The sequence below is a fragment of the Epinephelus moara genome, chromosome 10 (genome assembly GCF_006386435.1).
Source record: "Epinephelus moara isolate mb chromosome 10, YSFRI_EMoa_1.0, whole genome shotgun sequence".
Classification (NCBI taxonomy): domain Eukaryota; kingdom Metazoa; phylum Chordata; class Actinopteri; order Perciformes; family Serranidae; genus Epinephelus; species Epinephelus moara.
Window position 1 is genome coordinate 2055958 of NC_065515.1, and position 19936 is coordinate 2075893.

Sequence of the window (19936 nt, forward strand, 5' to 3'; positions counted from 1 at the left end):
CTCTTACCTACAAATATGTGAAATGTAATCTCCTTCATGTTGGCGTGCTCAGCTCAGAGCCGGTCAGACACTAGTGGCTCTGTTAGTCTGTTTTTTAACATAATATCATGTAGATTATGTTGTCATGTTGTTTGTTACTAATGCAACAAGTTTTGGATTTTGCCAGAATGTGTCGTAATGCCGGTTCAGCTGGTTTGCATGAAATCAGACTGGTTTAAGCTGGTACACTGGACCAGACTGGCAAAACATGTAATCAACCCAACTCTGGTGTCTACACGTAGATTAGAGTGCAGGAACACACACACGCCAAAGTGCTGCAGAGATTCAGACATTTGAAAGTGGATCACCCACTGAGTCGCAGTTTCACAGGGACTGTTGAATAGAAGCAGCAGCAAGAGGAGAGGAGAGGGTCTGTGCTGCTGTAGTTTTATTTCAGGCAGCTTTTCCACCTGACTTCAGGCTGCACACACACACACACACACACACACACACACACACACACAGACAGGTAACCCATGCATGTTTCTGTCCTATTTCACCCTCCAGGGCACATTACTGTTACTGCCAGTTACATTAGCTGCACAAACACACTGTCAGACCGTGTGTGTGTGTGTGTGTCTGTGTGTGTGTGTGTCGGCTGTAATCCCAGCAGTAAATATTAAATCAGGAGAGGCAGCAGCTGTCTGCTTCAGGTGAAGCTTAAACCCGGTCATAATGAATCTGTAACATCCGCCTCTTTAAGATTCTGTTTCAGGTATTTTTGTCTTTATTGGACAGACTGACGGGACACAAGGACAGAATAAAGGGTGACGCACAACAAAGGTCCCCAGCAGAAATAGACCCAGGGACGTTGCTGTTATATGGAATACATTTTAACCCCTCGCCCACCAGGACTCCTCAGCAGCAGGAGATTGTGTTATACTGGAGGACGAGACAGAGACGTGTTCACACGTTAAGATATTCTTTTTGAATAGAGAGAGTTGCATTGTGGGTTTAGAGTCAGTCAGCACTAACAGTGTTATATTAGCCATGTGTAACCTATGGTCTGTGGTGGCACGTAAGTACAAGGACTCAAAATGTTTTTTTATGTGTCCATGTACATTTTAAAATGACATGCATTCATTTTTTTTTACTAAAATTTTGACTGCACCATTTGTTTCTGTACTGTCATCACGACTGCAGCAGGAATGCCACCTTCAGTAGCTGATCATCCTATAGGTGACATGGGGCTACAACTGTCCTAATAGTAAAGGAAAAAAATGCACCAAAAAGTATCTTAAACAAAACAAAAAACACAATGCCAACATGTTGATTTTTAGCAAGAATAATGTCAGTGAAGATTTTCAGTCATCCAGGTCATGGTAATCATAAGGGTTATATCATCAGCATCTGGACTTGCCTACGTTTCTTGAAGTGATTTCACTTTTCATGCAAGAAGCTTCTTTTTTTTCTTTTCTTTTTTTTTTCTTTAGTTTATTTGAAAGGGACAATGCACATTAATAAACATTGTGTACAAAAAAAACACACATGTAAATGCACTCGAATTAGCTTAAAAAGCTAGTTTTCATCGATTGTCCCTTTGCCAGTTTGTACAAGGCAACCTTTAAAAAGAACAACAATGGGATAAAATATTGTACCACATAGGGTAGACACAAACACATACTACTGTCCGTAAATACATACATAATAAATACACATTTGGACTACAATTCACATCGGACAACAATATCAACATCAGTGCTCACATCTTTGGGTGTCTACAAGCCAGTTCTTAACATTTGCTTGGAATGAGTGATATAATGGAGATTCTCTGATCGATTGTGGCAATGTGTTCCATTGATGTGATGCTTTGAATGAGAATACAGCCTGGCTGAAAGTGGTGTTCTTCAGTTCGAACTGACTGGTGCAGAGTCGCAGGCTTTAAACTCTGTGTGGGTGTGAACCCTTGCAGAGTTGTTGGCATTAACAACTCACAAATGCACAAATTTGTGCATAAAAAATCCCCAGAATGCAGGAAATGAAGTGTTTGGTGTGTGTCCCCAGTGTTGAAACAAAACCTCCACCCTTGCTACCATCAGTTAATTATCAGTAAACACAGTCCAGCTAAGTCTGATGTGAATGTCCTTAGTTCTGCAGGTATTTGGTCTTAAACCAAAATATTAGACACATTAAAATTTTGACCTGATGATGGTACTACAGTTCGTCCTGAGGGGGACATTGTCACAGGTATGCCAAGAACCCAATTGCAATACGACAGGCAGACGGGAAAGTTTGTAATGTCCTTTAATATTTTGCTTGTCAAAAACAGAATAAGCACGCAGGTGAAACAATAGTGAGAGTCAATGGCGTGACTTGGAGCCTTCCAAAACACAGGTTCAGTCCAACTGCACGGAACGCTGAAGCCGAAAACAGGGGAGTAGTCGGCGTTCAATGGATGCACACACATAGCAAGCAGTGTGGTTGTGTGTAACAGCAGGCAGAACGGGGAATCCAAAACCATGAGTACTCATGGGAGAAGCTGCAAAACCGACCGTAGACAGGGAGGGTCTTGTCAGTGGTGATGATGAGTGGAACAAAGGTGGAATGTGCAGCTACACGGCAAAGCAATCCACAGCACAGAAATCCACAGGTGGATGAAGAGGTAAATTTACTATGGAGAGCTGAGTGATGGTCTTTCCAAACAGGCACAGGAAACCAGTGAACAGAGGGCAGGAAGGCAAAGACAGAGCTCTTGATCGGGGACATGAGGCAGAGTGGTTTACTGGGGAGCAGACGGAACTGGAGAGTCAAGAGTAGGTGAGGTCGGCAACAAGGACTCAAAGTCTTGCATGGGAATGACAAAGAACAATCTGGCAAGGAGAGCCTGTGCTGCAGGAGTCTTTATACTGGCAGGGGGTGAGGATCCACAGGTGAGAGCAACTGGTTTAAGGAGATGGGTGTGGTGGATGTGTGGACAGGTGATAGGCGGGCAGGTAGGTGTGGTGGAGAGGCGGGGTCAGTGGAAATTTACTGGGTTAACTGAGAGAATGGCATGTATGACAGGTGGGAAGTGAACACTGTGACAAACATGAATGATGAACCACATTTCATCACCGTCCATCAGAAAGACGCTCAGATGTTTCAGTCTGGAGCAAAGTGTTGGACAGTGACGAGATAAAGCAGCAGGAGCGCCAGGTGGAGCCTTTATCAGGCTGAAATCAAACAGCCTGTTCGGATATTTATAACATAATCGTCCCCAGAGACGTGACGCAGATCAAAAACAGAAAGTCTCTACCAATGGAAATATTCCAGGAACAGAGCGTCTCAGCTGTTTGACTGCTGTCGAGCTGACACAGCTTTTATCTGTTTGTGTGTGTCTGTGTGTAAACACGTCTACAGAGGATCATGTTAGTGTGTCCTTCAGTGTGTGTGATAACTGGATCTAATCAGTGTGTCTCACCTTGCTGTCACCTTGTTCCTCTGTGCACAGACATCATTCAGTACACACACATGTATTCATATCACTAACCTTGTGAGGACCCTCATCCACCCTCTCATCATCTTTACTAAAGCCTCCTACAGACTGAGAGATTTGATCCGTCCTCTAAGTTTAGTGCAGCTACACTGTGCCGCATGGATCTAATAAACTTGGGTACGACATCATGTTTGATGTCTGCCGACTGTACGATGACAGTGCCGACTGAATCCCAGGCACAGAAAGGGATAGAGCCCTCTGTCTGTACTCTGCGTTCATTTCTTCCGTATTTGTGCATGTTTTCTTAAAAGCTTATGGATACGGATGAAACAAGCAGAAGATCATGGAGGCAGTGTGGCATAGTCCAAGCAAGATACGACCATAGGTGACGACAAAGAAATTTCAATAATGTACCCCGCTCTCTAGGGCCATCTATTGGCTGTATCTCCATCCATCAATTTTTCACCGCTTATCTGGTGCCGGGTTGTGGGGGCAGCTGGCCAATCAAAGCACCCCAGCGACACTTTCCAGCTCCTCCTGGGGGATCTCGTGTTCTGGGTCTGCCCCGGGCCCTCCTACCAGTGGGACGTGCCCAGAACACCTCTAACAGGAGGCGCCCAGGAGGATCCTGATCAGATGCTGAACCACCTCAACTGGACCCTTTCAATGTGAAGGAGCAGCGGCTCTACTCCGAGCTCCCTCCAGGTGTCTGACTCCTCCCCCTATCTCTAAGGCTGAGCCAAAACACCCCACGGAGGAAACTCATTTCGGCGGCTTGTATCCATGATCTCATTCTTGCGAATCGGTCACCAGTTACTGCTCACTGCTGTGGGTGTGAGCTCTGTGCTAACCTTAGCTGCTAACAAGAGTCTGTTGCTTTGCAGCGGCACGATCTTTGTTCATGCTCCGTCAGCAGACGCTCCCTCAGTGTCCCACAGCAGAGAATACTGCTCAGTTTTTCAGTGTTTTGAACCCTAATATATACTTTGCAATATTTTCAATCATTCAATTTTGCTGTGTGGTTAATAACACTTTTTTTTGTGGCGTCACAAACTCATTACTCATATTTAATGTTGCTTTAATGGGACGTTAATCTGTTATTTATTTCAGGAACTTTATTATTCAGGAAGGGATTAATTTATACCAAGCTGCATGTGTTTACAACCCTGGAAACATTTGATCCAAACAGCAGCTGTACGTTGACCACACACACACACACACACACACACACACACACACACACACACACACACACACACACACTGTGTAGCTGTAGCTGGAGGGATGGTTCAGACTCTGCTGCTGTGTTCACAATGAGAGGGTGATTCATCCAAATTCAGCGTGTGTGTGTGTGTGTGTGTGTGTGTGTGTGTGTGTGTGTGTGTGTTACATTCATAAGCAGGTACTCTCCAGTTTTACCTGGAATCACATTATCTCTGCTGACCTCCAAACGGGATGTGTTGCCCTCTGGTAATCTCTCTGTACACACTGAAGCCTGTTGAAGGCGGGACTATCACGCTGTTATGTCGCTTCGCTGTTCTGTATAAAATGTACAGTCGTGAAATAGAGTGTTATCACCTTTAAGCCAGCAGTGGAGGTAGTGACAGTGCTGAATTGGCATCTGTGTCAAAAGCACAGCCGGCAGGACGGGACAGATGTGACATCTTGAAGACAGGTTATGTGTGATCCACGACGGGAGATTTAAAATGCAGAAGAAGAAGAACAGCAGCTGAAAATGTCCACAAATTGTGAAACCAATGAGGTCCAGGAGCTCCTTACCCTCCGAGCAGAGGACGAGATCAGCTGCCATATAACAGGGATGCTAAATAATTCTTATTGACGTGATGTCATTGCTATTGTTTATAAAGAGCTGCTGACACGTGTATTATATGTCACACTAGAGGCCGACACTGTGGTGTTACATGTCACACCCATCATGCCTCTTTTGATTCTGCGATGCCGACATACTGTCTAAACTCACACACTGGAGAGACATGATTCTGCAGTTGTGTGGTTCTGTGTGAACAGACTTTGTAACGGCTCCATAGCGCCATGTCTGCGTGAAAAGAGCTTGAGACACATGTTTTTATGTAGGAGTCTGTGTGTTTATCAGTAGAGCCCAGGTCAGACCAAAGATTTACGACGAGACAAAACCATAGTAAAACGTTGCAGAGAAAAGTTGCAGCGGTATGAACTGGTCGGTCTGAGCCGGCTGATGGTGTCACCTGATACTCAGCTGGTTTTAAAGCATGTTACCTGTTTCAACAGCCAATCAGCTTGTAGTGAAGTCCACTGGTCAAGTCAAAATCATCTTCTGTTCTACTTTTATGAGTTTATGCTGACAGCTGTTTTTTAAATCTCCCGCTGTGGGTCACACACAGAACAGGTCATCACAATGTCACACCTGTTCTGACCTGCCCACTGTCCCTTTTTTAGAGTAGGTGTAGCTGCAGCCGGAGCAGCTACAGCTTCATGCAAAAGTTTGGGCACCTTGGGTCAAAGTTTCGTTCACTGTGAGTAGTTCAGTAAGTAGAAGATGAACTGATCTCCAAAAGGCATGAAGTTAATGTTGACGCTCTTCTTCAATATTTTAAGCAGGATGACTTTTTGATTTCAGTCTTTTACAGTTTCAAAATAACAAAAAATGAAAAGGGCCTGAAGCAACAGGAAAGGTTTTCTTCTGATGACTCTTCCATGAAGGTCATACCTGTCCAGGTGTGTCTGCACAGTAGAACAGTGCACCACCACTCCAGAGTCTGAGAAATCTTCCTGCAGGTCTTTTGCAGCGGGGGTTTGATTCGTCTTTCTAACAATCCTACCAGCAGCTTTCTCACAAAGTTTTCAGCTTGACCTCCACACTTTGCTATCTCCTTACAGTCTTCTCCTGCTTTGTGGGCATCAGTTCATTTAGTTTTCAGAGTGCTTGTGTGTTCTCATGTGCACAGATTTGGTCGGAGTCAGGTCGTCTGCGCTACAGTCACATGTCGGGAGTTTTGGTCAGAGTCATGTGAGGATATCTGCATGACACAAATCCCCCAGACCCCATCGGATCCAGGATCCGTTGGATGTGCCAGTACCCCAGATGTACCCCTGATCCGCGGGGGGGTTGGCTCCTTGGATCGGACTTGTCTTTGACCCGTTGAGGTGTGAACACAGAACCTCTCGGGGTGCCCTGTGGTGTCTGGCAGCTTTTATACAGAACAACAAGGCAGAAGAACAGCAACAGTCCTGCCTTTAACAGGGAGTGTAAAAGGAGCTTAAATCTCACTGCACATCCTTTCACAGTTTCTACAGGCCTCAAATATTAACTCTTGATGAAGGCAAAATATCATAACATCAGCATTTGGAGAATCTGCAGAAAGTCTTCAGTTAAAATGACCCCGACTGAAATTAATTAACGAATCAAAGTGTTGTTAACCCATTATTTTGAGCAGCTCAGTGTTTCTCATCTGAGTCTCACTCGCTGCAGCAGATTTGCTTTTTTTCATGTGTTTTTAATAGATTTTGGAGCACAGTGGAGTTCTGCTCCACAGGGGAATATGAGCTCCATCAGCCTTCAGCTACACAGACCATAATACATCCAGTCTTAGTTTAAGTCTCTTAGTAATAAAGCAGATGAAAGAGTCCCCTGTCAGAGTGAAATAAATCTCAGTTTAATCTGAAATTAAGTGCGAACATTAAACTCTAAATAATAAATGTGTCTCCACACACCTCCATCGTCAGAGCTGCTGGACTGTGTTTCCTCTGAGTGTCCTTCATCCACCTGCAGGACACACACACACACACACACACACACACACACACACACCTGCTCTCTCTCCTGATAAATTGATTTAGCTCTCGTTAAATTAAATAAATGTTTGTGTGTGTGTGTGTGTGTGTGTGTGTGTGTGTGTGTGTGTGTGTGTGTGTGTGTGTGAGAAGGTCGAACACATGAAACTCGTTTACAGAACAACAACAACAAACTGAACTGTTAATGAAATAATAATAATAACGGGTACATAAAGAGTTTGAAGTTTTATTTTGCACGTTTTAAATCTTTGATTAAACATTGAATCCTGTTTGCTTCATTTGACAGATTTCATCTCCAGTTTTCACATTTGATTTATTTCCTTTCATGCAGCCTCTGATTTCAGTGTATTTCAGTCACAGATGACGTACAACTCACTCATTTTTTATGCTTAATTAAGATACTTCAGCACAAATTTGAATTAATGCTTGCAGTTAATTGTTAAATATTTGTGTTGTTGGTGTAACTTTGTGTGCCGGAGAAAACGTTTAGAGTTGCTTCAATTCTTCAGAAATGGCTCAGGTTGAACATTTGATTGTTTCTCTGCCTCCCGCCTCGGTTTCTGTGAATGATGTGAGTCATCGGGCTGAGTCACCTTGATAACAAAGGAGAGGACAATTCTCTGAAATACAGGAAAAACAACACGACCATGTGTCTCATCTTTAAAACACTCGCTGCTGCTACATTAACTGTTAATGAGTCAACAGTTTTTCTTCTACATTTTTTCCAGAGGGCATCAGTCAAAATCAGCACTTTATGCTGGAATAAAGTAGTAACACTGTGTTCGGTATGGCATGAAAGCAGAGTAATGCTTTTCTATTTTAAAAAAGTTATATCAACTCATTGCAATACTGTAAAACCCCACAAAGGCAAATCAGAGACAAGGGTGACAGTTATTTGTGCTAAAACTTGGACAAATAGAAACTTTTAATTTCTCAGTTTTCAGTGACTTCAACAATAACAAGTCCAATTTATACAAGAAAAAAAATGCTGTTTCGTAAATGAATTGGTAAACTTCAGCTAACTGCCTTTTTTATTTCTGAGAAATTTGCCAATTTCAGAAATAAAACTGTGCACAAATAACTCCATTAAACTGGTATAAAAAAAGAAGCTTGACTTTCATTTTGCTAATTGTGCATGTTTCATGAATCACGTCCAGCTCTCAAACACCTTTAACAGGTAGCCAGTGTAGCAATACAAGGGTGGGAGTTATGTGGTCTTGTCTCTTGGATTAGTTGAAAGTCTGGCAGCCGAGTTTTGAACAAGCTGGAGACGGGAAATGGCCTTTTGGCTGAGCCCTGAATACAGGAAGTTACAGTGACCCAGACGTGATGAGATAAAAGCATGAATGACTTTTTTAAGTTCTGCTTTAGATTAAAGGTGTTTTAATTTTGCAGTGTTTCTAATTTGATGAAAGCACGATTTGTATGTCGAAACAGAGAGTCAAAGATGACACCCAAATTACGGGCAGAAGGCTTTACATTAGAGAACAGGCACCCAAGGTTCTTTTTTTAAGTTAGAGGTCAGGTTTGAAAAAAATGTTTTTGACTAATTTGGACCTCAGATTTGGACTCATTGAGCTGGATGAAGTTTTGTGACGTCCATCATTAATATCAGAGAGACATGACATAACATGAGAGAGACTGTCAGGGTCACTGCTAGTCAGCAGAATATAAAGTTGTGTGTCATCTGCATAACTTTGGAAATTAATTTTGTAGTTAGAGGACCTAGGATTGACCCCTGGAGAACACCACAAGAGAGGGGGGCTGGGGATGAAGAATATTCCCCCATCACAGCAAAGAATGATCTCTGGGAGAGATTGGAGCGAAACCAAGCAACAGCACTGTCCTGAAGTCCAACATAATTTTCAAGGGGGTTTGTCAGGACTCTGTGGTCGACTGTATCAAATGCTGAACTCAGATCAAGGAGAATTAGAATTGAGTGAGTCTCAGAGTCAGCGGCAATCAATATATAATCAGTAACCCTAATAAGAGCTGTTTTTGTGCTGTGCGGGGTACGGAATCCTGATCGATATTACTGTTATCCATGTGTGCGATTAATTGAGTGGCAACAGAGTTTTCTAAGATTTTGGATAAGAAAGGTGAAGGTTTGATATTAGCTTCTGTTTACCTGGAGACTTTCTGTTGCCTGTGACAGGTATTTTCCCAAAGATCTGCCCGAAAGATGGAGAGTCACTGACTGAGCAACATTACATCCACCACATATCCAACCACAAGCTCCATCACTTCTTTGTAGCTGCAGGTGTCCACGATTAAAACCCAGTTTTGGTTGTTTAGCCAGTGCAGAGCTACAGCCGACCTCTGCAGCTGAGGAGGACTTACCTATGGTGGGGTGTATTTCCTGGAGCTTCAGGTTGTTGTGTTGTCGGTGGTAGTAGCCGAGGTGTTTCAGACCCGAGGTTTGAGGATGTGTTTTTTGCAGTGGAAAGAGTTTTAGTCCGACTACGTGTAGCAACAGTGTTCTTGTCATCTTTTCATCCCGACAGAATCAAAGTAATGAGAATACTTCCAGCTGCTGAGGTCAGTGATTCCAACTAGCTTGCTGCTTTATAACGTGCGTGAGCAGCACGATGATTACGAAAATGAGTCCGCTTATGTGACTGTTGTATTTCAAGTTAGTAAGTAGTAACATTGTGACAAGTTGTTTGGTTTTGGAGTAACTGTGATATGATTACTGACATTTTATTAGTAATTAGTTACACTACTTGTTACTGGAAAAGGTAATATTATTACTGTAGCTCATCACTGCCCAACACTGGACAGAGGCAGTAGATAATGAGCAGCTGATAATAGAGAGAATCTGTGTCTGTAATACCTCTTTGAGAAATGTAGTGGGGATAATGTCTAATAGGCAGGGGGAGGAGTTTATGACACCTGAAGCTTAAGAATTCGTAAATATGTACCTCCAATATTTTGATGGATTTCACTCTCTCAGTAACCTGACCAGTTATTCTGACACAAACATGTTCATAAACCATGTGTCCACTGTCATCAGCCCTCATTTAGACTTTAGATTTTTTAGATTTTGTGAGATAAAAACTTAATTTGTCTCATCAGTGCGTAACACTTTGTGTAAAATTCAAGAGTAATTCAGATCATTGTTAATATGCAGTATGGAGAGGAGTGGCCCTAAGATTGATCCCTGTGGGACGCCATATTTGATGGCTTTACTTTGAGATTTGTGACCATTTACATTTACGTTGCTCCTCCCTCCCATACATGTAGCTTCTGAACCAGCTGAGCAGTGTGCCTCTGACATCATATTTATTTTAGGTGTTGTCTGATGCTTTTGATAAATCAAGGAAAACTCCAGTGCTGCAGTCGCCTTTATCAGTCGTGTCACTGATTTTTCAATGAGATCAAGAATCCAGAAATAACTGGTGCTCCTTTTTTCTGTAGCCGTATTGCAATGGGTGAAGAATATCCTCTCAGCTGCAGGACGCTGTTGTTAATGCCTTGCTCAAGGGTATCAAACACTCAACCCTGACTGATTATAGATGACTGGACCTGATGAGGCAAACACACCTCCAGCTGCCTGTGTGTGTGTGTGTGTGTGTGTGTGCGTGTGTGTGTGTGTGTGTGTTGCCATCAATCTCACTCAGTCGTTCTCCTCTGTTTTTCACTTCATTGCTCACGTTACATTTGTCATCATTACCTCTCTGTATCTTCATCATCTCACCTCCCGTGACATCTCGTCTCCTCCTCCTCCTCTTCCTCCTCTCTCTGTCTCATTCTGCCCCTCACTGGAAAAAAAAACTTTTATTGTACTGATGTAAACATCATGTTTACATGCTAAAGCTGTGATAAGTGAGCATGTAAAATGTATCTTAGTAATTTAAAGGTAATGTGGATTATGTCATAATATTATAAGAATCTAAATAAACAAAATGTATGATGTATGTTTATGCCTCAGTGCCAGCGATAGCCGTAGCCAGACACTTTATGTTTTCAGGTCGTCTGTCCATCCCATTCTTGTGAAGGCGATATCTTTAAATTTGGTACAAACGTCCACTTGGACGCAACAGTGAACTGATTAGGATTTGCTTGTCAGAGGTCAAGGTCACTGGGACCTTGTGTCTGTCTCATCTCATGAATGCTTTAAGGCAATATTCTCAAATTTGGCACAAACATCCATTGGATGCAACAATGAACTGCCTAGAATTGGCTGGTCAAAGGCCAAGGTCACTTCGACCTTGTGTCTGTCTCATCTCATGAACACAATACCTCATGAATGCTTTGAGGCAGTTTCCTCAAATTTGGCACAAACGTCCGACAGGATTCAAGAATAAATTGATTAGAATTTGGTGGTCAAAGGTCAAGGTCACTGTGACCTCACAAAACATGTTTTTGCCCATAACTGAAGATTTCATTCACTAATTCTGACAGAACTCGACACAAATGTCTAACAGGATAAAATCATGAAGGTCAAAAGGTCAAAGGTCAGCTTGACTGTGACATCATCATGTTTTAACGTCATATTTCAGGAACAGAAGGGGAGACATTTGGTCAGATAATTGGTGACTCTAATCTTGGTGGGCATACAAACACAGGGTGGGCTGGTGGGCGGAGTCATACAAACACAGGGTGGACTGGTGGGCGGAGTCATACAAACACAGGGTGGGCTGGTGGGCGGAGTCATACAAGCACAGGGTGGGCTGGTGGGCAGAGTCATACAAGCACAGGATGGGCTGGTGGGCGGAGTCATACAACCATGAGGCGCTAACTCTAGTTAATCCACATATCTCAGTACATCCTGTGAATGAGACTGTTGGGGATATTTGGTTTATATAGAAGAAGCATTCAGCTGTTTTTGTGTCTCCTTCAGTTTGAGCTGATTTACAACATACAGCCACTAAACCGGTTTATCTGCGTCCAGCGTGCGTTCATATAACTGCAGTGACCTTTAAATCCCGAGCTGATGTAAAGTTAAACACAAACCGTGCATATCATCAGAGCAGCAGCTGTCCACCAACAAAGAGAAGTCGCCTCAGCTTTTTGTTCCAGGAAAAGGTCAGAAAATTTGAGTTCAGCATTCATTGTCACTGTGTGTTAGTTTGTCTGAAGGATCTCAGTGTGTGTGTGTTTGTGCTGTAAACAGTCCGACCCTTCATCACACTGAACCATGTGTTTTAATCTCATGTTTATATTTCGCTCACGTTCCTCAGTTTGTTGTTTATTTCATGGACTGTTAAGCAGCATTTTGTTTGACACCAAATTTAATTCTACGCTTGTCTCCTCTCCTGCCATCCAGTCTCATCTTCCTCTCTTCTATTTCTTCTGTTTGTCCTCCCCCCTCCTCCTCCTCCTCTCTTCTCTCCTCTCTTATGTAATTATTTCCTCACCTCCTCTTCAGCACCTCTTAAATCCTCCTCTTCCTCCTTTTTCTCCCTCTTCTTCTGTCAGACAGCTCAAAATGTTTGTATAATACAGAGTTGGCTGTGTGACTGACAGAATACCTCCACACACACATATATATATATATATATATGTATATATATATATATATATATATAACATTGGTTCATTTCTGTTCTTATGAACGCATTATTGTAATAATGCTCTGAGGGTTTTTCTTAAGAATTTGAAACAAACGTCAAGGTCACTGTGACCTTGACGTTTGTTTCATTTGCATAAATATCTCAAGTACAACTTGTAGGAATTCCTTCAAATTTGGCAAAATCATACGTTTTGAGTCAAGGATGAACTTATTAGAATTAGGTGGTCAAAGGTTACTGTGACCTTGTTCATCCCATTCTCTTGACGATGATATGTCAAGATCATGTTAAGGGATTTTTTTTTTCAAATTTGGACAAACATTTACTTGGACTCAACAATGAACTGATTTGGATTTGCTGGTCAAAGGTTAAGGTCACTGTGACCTTGCGTAGGTCTCATTTCATGAGCGCAGTATCCAAAGAACGCCTGGAGGTAATTTCCCCAAATTTGGCACAAACATTTACTTGGACTCAAGAATGAACTTATTAGAATATGCTGGTCAGTGGTCAAGGTCACTGTGACCTGAAAAGCAATATCTCAAGAATGTTTTGAGGTTATTTCCTCAAATTTGGCACAAACATTTACTTGGACATCATAATCAATGAACTGATAAGGATTTGCTGGTCAGAGGTCAAGGTCACTGTGACCTTGCATCTGTCTTATCTCGTGTATGCCTTGAGGCAACCTTAAAATTTGGCACAAACATCCACGTGGCTGCAAGAATGAATTGATTAGAATTCGCTGGCCAAAGGTCAGAGTTACTGGACTCAAGAATGAACTTATCAGAATTTGCTATTCAAAGATCAGTGTGACCTCACAAAACATTATGACAAATTTTACACAAATGTCTAACAGGAAAGAATAATGAGGTGATGACATTCTAAATCCAAAAGGTCAAAGGTCAGCTTCACTGTGACAGTTATTTGCCCATTACTCTATGGCAGATCTCGGGAGCAGAAGTCCATCTCTTGTAATGATACAGGAACATAAAAGGTCTAAAGCTTGTCCATGAACTCACCTCCTCTGTTGAGCTGTAACATTTAACCTGTGATGGTCTGTGGGCTTATGGGAAATGGAGTTCATTAAAGGCTGGTAAAACCGAAATATTTAAAAAAGAATATTCGTTGTATCACTAATGTCATTGTGATTCTTACTGCTAGAAAAGAACCAGGAAGTTCTGGTTTCACTTCTGCTCTTTGTTAACCTGCCTCCTCCTCCTCCTCCTCCTCCTCCTCTTCCTTCTCCTCCTGCAGAGCGGTGGTGTGAGCGTTATGGAGACCTGCGGGGGGAGCTGCTGTGCGTGGAGCTGGAGAAGGAGCGGCAGGGTTTGGGTCTCAGCCTGGCGGGAAACAGGGATCGTTCCCGGCTCAGCATCTTTGTGGTGGGACTCCATCCAGGCGGGGCGGCTGCTCGAGACGGACGCATCCAGGTTGGAGACGAGCTGTTGGAGGTGAGAACGTCTACATGATGGATGACAGATATTTATGTTCCCCAGAGGATGAACCTCCTTTCCTCTGTCGTCTCCATGAAATTAAGCTTTGTAGTTTTGAGTCAAATATCTACAGGATGGACTGTGATGAAATGTGGTTCATCATTCATGTTCCTCTCAGTATGAACTGTAATGACTTTGGTGACCTCTGACATTTGATGTAGCACCATCATAAGTTTTATGACCAAAAACCTGCAGAACTAAAGACACGCACATGGCGCTGTCGCCAAGTGATTAAACCTTTGAAAAAACTCCATATATCTTGAGTGCCTTTTTCTGTTTTAATTGTAGCTGATTTTACTACACTGTTGTTTTTATTATTTGTTCTATGGCACTTTGAGATTCCTTGGAATGTAAAGTGCATTATAAATAAGAGTTACTGTTGTTGTTCACAAACTAAAGAAATGAGAGATTATTTTTCTTTAGTTTTCTTTTCTTTACTGAAGATTTGAAGCAAACTGATTTTGTTGCAATTCTTTGTTCTTTAATTAATAATAAAATGTATTTATTTTTTAACTAATCTGTCATAGCATCAGAATATTGTTATCACAAAAATACCCTGAAATATCCTGATATTATTTTAGGGCCATATCACCCGGCCCTGCTGCTCACTGCCCCAGTTTGCAATACGCCAGGTACAGACACACCTGGCTTTTGAAGGGGAATGGGAGATGACACACGCGCGTTACGCCCATAACACACCTATGATTAATTAAGGAACTAAAAACAACCCCTTTGTTCCTTGTATCTGACTTTGTGCCCAGATCATGTGCTGTTAAACCAGCTGAGCGGGTTGAAAAAAAATCTGATGTTTTGTCGTCTTTGAGTCTGTGTGCATCCTGCAGAAGAAGAAAGATCAAGATGATTTGTCTGGGCCACATCACAGCGCTCTAACTGCATCACATGACTGTCACATCATTTTACATTTTATTGCATCACATCACAGACAAACAACATCCCATCATCTGCAGAATAATCAATAACCAGTAAATGTGTGTGTCAGCGAGGACGAGAACAGCTCTGTGTGTGTGTGTGTGTGTGTGTGTGTGTGTGTGCGTGTGCGTGTGCGTGTGCGTATGCGTGTGCGTGCGTGTACGTGCGCGTGCGTGTGCGTGTGTGTACGTGTGTGTACGTGTGCGGGGGTTTCCAATTTATTCATATAAATATTTAACACTGAGATGCTCTCTGTCTCTGTGTGTCTCACCCTCCTCCTCATTACAGCGGTGTCAGAGGCTCCATGAACAATTGATGTTCAGCCGAGGAAAGCCTTGACAATTACACACACACACACACACAGATTTACATAGATAAAAGACATATTAGTGTAAAAATCTATATTAGGATGGAGGATACACACACACACATTACAGAACATTTTCATCATGTAACTGCCTTGTATTTTATCAAGTTTCTGTGTGTGTGTGTGTGTGTGTGTGTGTGTGTGTGTGTGTGTGTGTGTGTGTGTGTGTGTGCGCGCGCATGTGTTTTTTGTGTNTGTGTGTGTGTGTGTGTGTGTTGATATGGAGAATCATCAATCCGTAACGTTGAGACAGAGCGGGGTTCTGCAGTCTGTATGTATGGTCAGATCACAGTGTTATTCCGACACCATTATTATTAATAACAATAACAACAGTTATGATAATAATCATTTATTATTGTTGATAATGTGAGACTGTATATCTTATCATATACGTATAATAGATTATTGTTGTAATTGCTATTATCAACTACAGCAACAATTATAATTTTTTGTGTTGTTTTTTTTTTAAAGAAAATGATGATGATGATGATGATGACTTGCTCAGTGTGTGTGATATGATGATATATTTCAAACTGTCTGAACTCTTGTGACGTTTCAATAAGAATGTGTCAGTGTCTGTTTTATAGAAACAAGGTTTATCGATGAACTCCTGTTATTTTGTGTTTCAGATTAATAACCAGATCCTTTATGGGCGGAGTCACCAGAACGCCTCGGCCATCATTAAGAGCACCGCCTCCAAGGTGAAACTCATCCTGCTCAGGTAGGACTGCAAGGCATGCTGGGAAACTTTAAGACCAAGTACCAATTAGATGACAGTGACTCTGAGGTCTGCTCTTCCTGACTCGTTCCTTCATACACTTAAATTTTTTTGTGTGTATTTCATTTTAGTTTTTCAATATATGAGTTATGACTAATTAAATTAAATACTATGCTAAAAAAAAGGGGGTATGGGGGTTTGAGAGATAGGTGAGTCTTATCCACAATTGCATGGTCTCTTATAATTCTAATGTGGCAAAAATAGAGCATACAGACAGTCATTCAATCGTATGGGACAGGAGATTTTCCATATTATAATATTATTTTCTCAAGAGATGCGACTGCCACAGTCCAACAGGTAATGGGAGATCTGACATCCACTTAATTGCAATACATTTTTTGGCAACAGCCAATAGGATTTCTGTAAGCTTGATGGAATGTCTCATATTAGAATGAAAGATATAGCCCAAAAGGCAAACTTCCAGATCCATTGGAAAAATGACTCCATGGATTGTGGACAGGGCGTCATGGATCCCCTGCCAAAAGCCACATTCTTCAGACACAAGTACACAAATCAGCTTCACTATAACTCGCAGCATTCACAGACAAACACTTGTCTTTATCTGGACACATTTTCCCCACAAATACAACATGCTAACATTATTAGCACAAGCCTATGGCATTTTACATTGTATAAATTAGCCTAGCGGCCAGCAGAATTTTCCTCTACTCATATGAAGCCAGGGACAACAGCAACATTTAACAAAGGTAACGTTACAAAATTCGTCTCCATTACAGCTCACAAGGTTCACTGACAAAACAGCTGTCTTATACTAAACATGTTTTCCAAACAAATACAACATGCTAACGTTATTAGCACAAGCCTATGGCATTTTAAATTGTATAAATTAGCCTAGCAGCTAGCAGAGATTTCCTCTGCTCATATGAAGCCAGGATAAATCACAGTTATTGTTTCTTGTTTGAGAAATTAAAGTAAATCAAAGTTTTGTTTCCACTGAGGGAAATGGTTTCAGCTTACAGAGACAGACAGGAGGTCTGCGTCACTGTGATGTGTAGCTACATTTCTGGGGAGGTGCACGTCAAGGTATGGCGTCGATTCGACGTAGAAGTGTAAATCGCGGATTAATGTCACCAATACCGTATTTGACCAAATGTCTCCCCTTCTGTTCCTGAGATATGATGTTGAATAATGGCAAGAAAAATGTTTTATGCAGAACATTATGATGTCACAGTGACCTTAACCTTTGACCACCGAATTCTAATCTGATTATTCTGGAGACCAAGAGGACATTTGTGCCAAATTTGAGTTAATTCACTCAAGGTGTTCTTGAAGTATCACATACAGGAGAATGTGACAGATGCAAGGTCACAGTGACCTTTACCAAATTCTTATCACTTCATTGCTGAGTCCAAATCAAAGTTTGTGCCAAATTTGAGGAAATTCCCTCAAGGTTTGCTTAATTGATAGCGTTCATGAGAATGCGACAGATGGGGTCACAGTGACCTTGACCTTTGACCACCAAAATCTAAGCAGTTCATCGTTGACGTTTGTGTGAAATTTTAAAGATATTCCCTTTTTGTGATATTGCGTTCACGCAAATGGGCCGGACGTGCGGACAACCCAGAAACATGATGCCTCCGGCCATCGTTGGCGTGAAGGCATAAAAAATATCTATTAATGTAGTGACATCACAGCCTCACTCTGTGAGGTGATTTTATAAAGTAATAAACGGCATCAACTGGGCTGAAACAGTTTGTGTCCTCACACTGAGGACACGCTGAGAGCTAGCATGCTTCACAACACGGCGCTTCGACAGGACCAGTGACTTTGGTAAGAACAAAGGAGGAGGGTTGTGTATTTACATCAACAACAACTGGTGTAGCAACACGGTGACTGTAGCCAGCCATTGTTCCCCAGAGTTGGAATATTTGACTGTGAAATGCTGACCGTTCTACCTTCCTCGGGAGTTCACTGGGGTCATGCTAACCATTGTTTACATTCCACCAGATGCTAATGCTAGCTCGGCCCTCGGACTGCTACATAACAACATTAGCCTGCAGCAAAACCAACATCCAGACGCGGTGCACATCATTGCTGGTGATTTTAATCACGTGCATTTAAAATCAGCGCTGCCTAAACTCCACCAGCATGTAAAGTGTGCGACAAGAGGAGCCAATACACTGGACAAGGTTTACACCAACATCAAGCTGGGCTACAGGGCCAGACCTGCACCACACTTAGGCAGGTCGGACCACATCTCCCTACAATTAATCCCTACATACACCCCCCTCCGAAAATCCACCCCCACCATCACTAAGACCATCAGGACGTGGCCAGATGGTGCTTCTCAGCAGCTGCAGGACTGTTTCAACAGCACTGACTGGGACATCTTTGAGGACGAGGACCTGGATGTATTTACAGACACTGTGCTGTGTTACATCAAGAACTGTGTGGACACGGTCACAGTGGAGAAACGCATCCGGGTATTCCCCAACCAGAAACCCTGGATGACCAGAGAGGTGAAGCAGCTGCTGAAAGACAGAAACACTGCCTTCAGAGCTGGCGACAGGGCTCTCTACAGCATAGCCCACGCCAACCTGAAGAGAGGCATCAGGAAGGCCAAGGTGGATTACAGGAGGAGGATCGATGACCACCTGGACAGCAATAACAGCAGGCAGGCATGGATGGCGGTCCAGCACCTCACCAACTACAAACCTGGCATCAGAGCTGCTGAGGGCGACGCTGAGCTGGCAGAGGAACTCAACCTTTTCTTTGTCCGCTTCGAGACTGAACCACCAGGAGCAGCCACGTTGCCTCCAGCGGCCGGGAGGAGCCCCGCCCTCACAGTGGGGGTGCACGAGGTGAGGCGTACGCTGAGGGGGGTCAACCCACAGAAAGCAACGGGCCCTGACGGCGTCTCAGGGCGGGTATTGAAAGACTGTGCAGACTAGCTCGCTGGAATCTTCACCAGGATTTTCAACCTGTCACTGACACAGTCTGCAGTCCCATCCTGCCTGAAGACCTCCACTGTCATCCCCCTACCCAAGAAATCAACCATAACCAGCCTACCGGCCGGTGGCGCTCACACCAGTGGTGATGAAGTGTCTTGAAAAACTGGTTAGGAGTCACATCATGACCTTCATAACCCCCAGCTCGGACCCATACCAGTTTGCCTACAAGGCAAACAGATCAACAGAGGACGCCGTGAACGCAGTGCTTCACACAGCGCTTCACACAGTGCTTCACACAGTGCTTCACACAGCGCTTCACACAGCGCTTCACACAGCGCTGTCCCACCTGGAGAAACAAGGAAACTACGCCCGCCTTCTCTTTGTGGATTTTAGTTCTGCATTCAACACAATCCTTCCGCACTGTCTAGTGGGGAAACTGCTGAACCTCGGTCTACCTCATTCCACATGCCTCTGGATTAAGGACTTTTTGACAGAGCGCCCACAGCGGGTCAGGATTGGCCCCCACACCTCTGCACCCCTCACACTCAGCACCGGTTCCCCTCAAGGCTGTGTGCTGAGCCCCCTGCTTTTCACCCTCTACACTTCAGACTGCACCCCCATCCACACCAGCAACACCTTCATTAAGTATGCGGACGATACCACAGTGGTAGGCTGCATCACAGGAGGTGATGAGTCC

The 19936-nt window shown here is 43.1% G+C and overlaps 1 protein-coding gene across 3 annotated transcripts in view; it reads left to right on the forward strand.

The window, feature by feature from the left end:
- patj (PATJ crumbs cell polarity complex component) overlaps positions 1-19936 on the forward strand; it is a 214196-nt gene that overhangs the window by 135769 nt on the left and 58491 nt on the right. For all 3 annotated transcript variants that reach the window (XM_050055557.1, XM_050055559.1, XM_050055558.1), the window contains 2 exons: positions 14014-14210; positions 16179-16270. In XM_050055557.1, coding sequence (XP_049911514.1) covers positions 14014-14210; positions 16179-16270 — 289 coding nt within the window. The remainder of the gene's footprint in view (positions 1-14013; positions 14211-16178; positions 16271-19936) is intronic.